Here is a 6000-nt window from a genome sequence, read left to right on the forward strand (position 1 = left end):
TTGATAATATTAAAGGAAGTATCTCTATCTTTATGTTAAAAGGAATTGTGCGGCTTCTTGTATGCAGGTTGTGGGTGGAGATGTGGAAGGTATGGTAACTGATGATGAGATTAGGTTCCACCAGCAGACATCTGTGAGAGGACCTGTTGATGGAAGCCTTAACTTCTAGCACTTTTCCAATTCATTTTAGTTTTCTTTTTTTGAATTGCCTTTACTTATTTGTCCTTCAAGGTCCAACTTACATATCTTCCCTTCATTCACTCATCTCTCTTCCTCCAGTTAAAAATAATCAACTCCTCTTCTTTGTGGCCTTAGAATTTTGTTTATGCCTTAATTGCACTAATTATGGTTAGCTGGATGATATAGAGTGTAACATCTTGAATGCACTAGGACTTTCTAATCATACCTCCGCTCACAAACCCTATTGTTAGTTTATTCTGGGTTTCATTTCCTTCTCTGACTTGCTTTTATTTCTAATGCCCATTATTGCCAGAAAGGAAATATAGTTAGGGACTGAAGCTTCTGTACCTACTAAGTAAGCGTTGATTAATAGTACTGTAATTGCAATCTACTTGGAATTTTGCTATTGAAATAACTTATAGAATAATGAAGCTATCTTTGAGAAAATGAAAATTGCAACCAATTTGTGATGATTTACTGACTGAAATATATAATCTACAAATGAAAAATATATAAATGTTTCATATGCTTAAAGATTTTAATTCTATCTATAAAACTAAATTTTCATGTTTCAGTTAGTTTAATGATAGAATATTTTTGGAAGGTCATTGCAATCAGGGTGATGTCAGAAAATAATGACACGACATTTTGTGATATCTATTTTAAAATGCACTTCCACTTAGATAATAGTATACAAAAGCTATTTTCTTTGTAATAATTTATCTGTACTACAGTTTTTTTAAATTATTTTATTTCTGCCTCATAAACCGTTTGATGAATCTCCGCTGGTTGATATGTTTTAAATTTTAGCTTTGTGGTTAGCATCACAGTGTAAAAGATGACATTTCATACTGGCATAGCAAGTAAGCATTCCTATCCAATAGTTATTACGTAGATTTATTCAAACGATTTGGGTTTTCATGACTTTACACTGACATTCTCCATGAATAATAAACACAAAATTCTAATACCCAATCCAGTTCTTTATGGGAGATGTGGTGATACAATGTAAAAAACATTTGCTTTGCAGCAGACATAGCTGGGCTCAAATTATGGCTTTAACATGGGCTGTGACTTTGAACTAGGTACTTAAGCTCTTGAACTTCAGTTTACTCCACTATGAAACAGGTTAGAAAATACAACATAAGGGATTTGTAGAAATTAGGTGAGGAAAATCATTTATATTAACACTCTACATTTATCTATAACTATGTTAGAGAAGAGGATTTTTTAAAAATTAAGTGGTTCTCTGAAAGAAGCTTCCGGTTGGTATTTTTCTTGATCCAGACTTCCGCTTTGATTAAAAAACAAACGAGATTGATCTTTAAAGGCTCCTGTCTTGTTGTGGCACTCTTGTTACCTTCTGCCTTTTGGACATTACCCTTAACTGTCACTAAATGTATCTTTCTCTCCATTTCACTTCCTGCTGTCATCAGTAAGTGGATGACATACCTAATACTCTGGCTTCATACTTTCTTGAGCCCTACATGAATATTGGCCTTTATCTCATCTCTCCTTCACTTAGCTATTTTACTGGTCACATCCTGGATCTTGGTATCAAAATAAATGATGTCGCTGAAAGTACTATTCTACCTCCACATCTCCATCCTTTAATAGGAGCCTCTAGTATTCCATCCTGCTGGTACACTACTTATATTTATCTGCTTGTCATCTTATCAGGACTTCATGTCCTTTGTCCCTTCTACTTTGTCCTAACTTGTCAGCCCTCTGAGTTCTTGAGTTCCCTTCTTTTCCATTACTCTGTAAGTGAGATCCCAAGGGCCATCACTTTAACTTGCTCATATCCCAAACTTTGTTCCCATTTTGACATTTGTGATCTTTATATTATACTTTTCATTTAAAATTTTTTAGAGAATATTTATTAGCTTCTCAAGACGTCGGTTTTCTTCTGGATACTGTGTAATAATCCACTTCATTAGATTATGGTAAGGATTAAACAAGTTACTGTATATATAAACTGTTGAGCCTACCTTCAGCCCATGTGAAGATAAGTTATGGAGAAAGATAATGTGACATTTAGAGATACACCATGTTTGCATCTGTATTACTGTGCTGCCATAGAAACAACCAGCCAGGTAAATTCATATAATATACACCTTGGGTCACCAACCTCCCGGTGGGTCCTTAAGATTGTCAGTTAGTCCAATTCTAAGCAAACACATTTATGAAACTTTAAAAGATAGATACTTTGTATTTGGAATAACTGAGTATATGTTTAAATTTTAGAAATCTCCGAGAAGCGAGGGACAATGCTGTGGCTGAAAAGGACCGAGCAGTGATGGCTGAAAAAGATGCTTTAGAAAAACATGATCAGCTCTTAGACAGGTAAGCATTCTAGAAATCTGGAAATGTTAAAAACTCTTTTTGGATTTTTGTTGCTGTTACTTTTTCTTTTAGAAAAAATATTTTTAATTGAAGTATATTTAATTCAACTGAACTACAGTTACATGCATTATTTTTGTAATAGGTAATTATTGCATATACTAAAACAAGATATAGCACAGTGCAATCACCCTGCGGCGTTTCCTTACATGCCTTTTATCCAGCTCAACCACTGCTCCTCAAGAGGCAAACACTTTCTCATTCCTGTCACCATAGCTTAGTTTTTGCTTGTCCTGGATTGAAAATAAATGAAATTGTGCAGTATGTACTCTTTTATGTCTAGCTTCTTTCACTCCACATTATATTTTCATCCATTTCGTTGTTGTATCGGCAGTTCTTTCCTTAGTGTTGCTGGGTATGAATATACCACAGTTTGCTTATTCATTCACCTGTCACTGGTCATTTAGGTTCTTTCCATTTTGGAGCTTATCATGAATGAAGCTGCTATGAACTTTTTTATAAAGTCTTTTTTGCGTACACGTTTTTTATTAATCTTGGATAAATTTTCTCTAGGAGTAGAACTGCTAATCAAAAAGTAGAAGGAGTTCTACTTTAAAAGAACCTACTGAACTTGAGTCCAAAGTGTAAATGCCATTATGTGCTCCCCAGTTCATTTCTTAAAAATCTATATGTTCTGGTTCATGTCTGTTGGAGGAAGGAGAAGAGAGAAAATGATTTGTCTTTATCAATGGAAAAGTATATTTATTTTTAGTAGCCTAGCTAATAGGAAAATCACTGATGAGTATTAAGGTAAATACTATTGAACGCCCGAGATTTTCAGTGATTTGACTACATATAGAGTAAACAGAATCATTGCCTTTTTTTTTTAACTTTCATTTTGAAAATAATTTCAGACAGAAAAGTTGCTAAACTAGTACATCAAGTTCCCATATACCTTTCGCATACTGATAAACTTTGAAAATAACTCAGTGGAGCTTTTAATTATTAAATGAAGACTTGCAGATTCATTTGTGATTTAAGCATTACCTAACACTAAAAATTGAGGTAAGTCTTCATATAAGTAATCTATTATCTAAATCTGTTAGAAATGGCTCAGATTGTTATACTTCTGAATTCACATCAACTTTTATAAACTTGATGCATTAATAAAAATAATATTAGAGAAATCTCTTCAGTAATGTGAAAGTATATCTAAGCCCAAACATTTTAATATAAAATAAATTTACAAATCACTTGTTTTTATTGGAGTGCTGTGATAACCTACCGTAAAATCTTTTACTGTGTATAACTCTTCCATTTATAAAACCGTGTGGTGTACACAAAACATTTATAATTGGCTTTTCCTTGATGTTGTTTTTTAATGTGATACGTTTAGGAAAGGCTCTAGAATAATATTTATGGACAAACCAGCAAACTTTAAAAGAAAGTGCAAGATTTTAGCTTGTAAACCAGAAGAACTATTGTATTCAGGCAGAATTTCAAAACTTACTAGCTTTGGTATGTTTTTGCGAATTTGGAGAAAAGAGAATAATAAATCTGACCTTAAAATTGGTTGTTTTATGTTCATACTCACCTCTGTTATGTCCTAAACTCTGGGACTCTAAAATCCTTCTTATCTTACTTGTCCATATACTAGTAACTGGTATTTATCTGAAAGGCCATGGGAGGCTTTAGTACTTAACGGGATCTTTTGAATTATTGAGAACTCAGTCATTTACTGTTTGTAAAGCATGTAGAACAGTGTCTTGCACATAAGTAGTAAGATAGAAATGTTTGTTATTCTTATAAAATGTTAAATTAGTTCTGTTTACTAACTGAACTTTTGCTATTTAAAAGTTGATCTTTCGAAATCATTTTCCACTAGAATTTTGAATAAACGGGAACAGCTAGTTTTTTTCATTAAGGTTTAATTGATACACACACACACACACACAAAAAGGTTTAATTGATACACAATATTATGTTAGTTTCAGGGGTACAACATAGTGCTTCAGTATTTATACACATTACAAAATGATCACTACAGTAAGTCTAGTTACCATCTGTCACCATGTAAAGTTTTTTAAATGTTATTGGCTAGATTCCTTATGCTGTACATTACATCCCCATGTATTATTTGTTTAATTACTATAAGATTGTACCTCTTAATCCCCCTCACCTATTTCCTCCATCCGTCTACCCTCCCTCTGCTCTGGCAATCATCAATGTATTTCAGTCAGTTTCTGCTTTTTTGTTTGTTTATTTGTTTTGCTTCTTAGGTTCCACATGTAAGTGAAATCATAATGTATTTGTTTTTCTCTGATTTATTTCACTTACCATAATATGCTCTAGGTCTATCCATGTTGTCGTAAACAGCAAGATTTCATTCTTCTTTGGAACTAATATTCTGATGTGTGTGTGTACACATACCTACATATGTGTACACACACACATACCACATCATTCTTCTTTGGAACTAATATTCTGATGTGTGTGTGTACACATACCTACATATGTGTACACACACACATACCACATCTTCTTTATCCATTCATCTATCTATGGACACTTGGGTTGCTTTGATATTTTAGCTGTTGTAAATGATGCTGTGATGAGCATAGAATGCTTGTATCTTACAAAAATAAACTCCAAATGGATGAAAGACCTCAATGTGAGACAGGAATCCATCAAAATTCTAGAGGAGAACATAGGCAACAACTTCTGTGACATCGGCCAGAGCAACCTTTTTCATGACACATCTCCAAAGGCAAGAGAAATAAAAGATAAAATGAACTTATGGGACTTTATCAGGATAAAGAGCTTCTGCACAGCCAAGGAAACAGTCAAAAAAACTAAGAGACAGCCCACAGAATGGGAGAATATATTTGCAAAGGACACCACAGATAAAGGACTGGTATCCAAGATCTACAAAGAACTTCTCAAACTCAATACACGAGAAACAAATAAACAAATCATAAAATGGGCAGAAGATATGAACAGACACTTTTCCAATGAAGACATACAAATGGCTAACAGACACATGAAAAAATGTTCAAAATCATTAGCCATCAGGGAAATTCAAATCAAAACCACACTGAGATACCACCTTACGCCAGTTAGAATGGCAAAGATAGACAAGGCAAGAAACAACAATTGTTGGAGAGGATGTGGAGAAAGGGGATCCCTCCTACATTGTTGGTGGGAATGCAAGTTGGTACAGCCACTCTGGAAAACAGTGTGGAGGTCCCTTAAAAAGTTAAAAATTGAACTACCCTATGACCCAGCCATTGCACTACTGGGTGTTTACCCCAAAGATACAGACGTAGTAAAGAGAAGGGCCATATGCACCCCAATGTTCATAGCTGCATTGTCCACAATAGCCAAATCATGGAAGGAGCCGAGATGCCCTTCAACAGATGACTGGATTAAGAAGCTGTGGTCCATATATACAATGGAATATTACTCAGCTATCAGAAA

At 34.1% G+C, this 6000-nt stretch overlaps 1 protein-coding gene across 6 annotated transcripts in view; it reads left to right on the forward strand.

Moving 5' to 3' along the window:
- PIBF1 (progesterone immunomodulatory binding factor 1) overlaps positions 1-6000 on the forward strand; it is a 204286-nt gene that overhangs the window by 60284 nt on the left and 138002 nt on the right. For all 6 annotated transcript variants that reach the window (XM_034665285.1, XM_034665284.1, XM_034665286.1 and 3 more), the window contains exon 10: positions 2428-2526. In XM_034665285.1, the coding sequence (XP_034521176.1) occupies positions 2428-2526 (99 nt within the window). The remainder of the gene's footprint in view (positions 1-2427; positions 2527-6000) is intronic.

This window comes from Ailuropoda melanoleuca, chromosome 7 (genome assembly GCF_002007445.2).
Source record: "Ailuropoda melanoleuca isolate Jingjing chromosome 7, ASM200744v2, whole genome shotgun sequence".
Classification (NCBI taxonomy): Eukaryota; Metazoa; Chordata; class Mammalia; order Carnivora; family Ursidae; genus Ailuropoda; species Ailuropoda melanoleuca.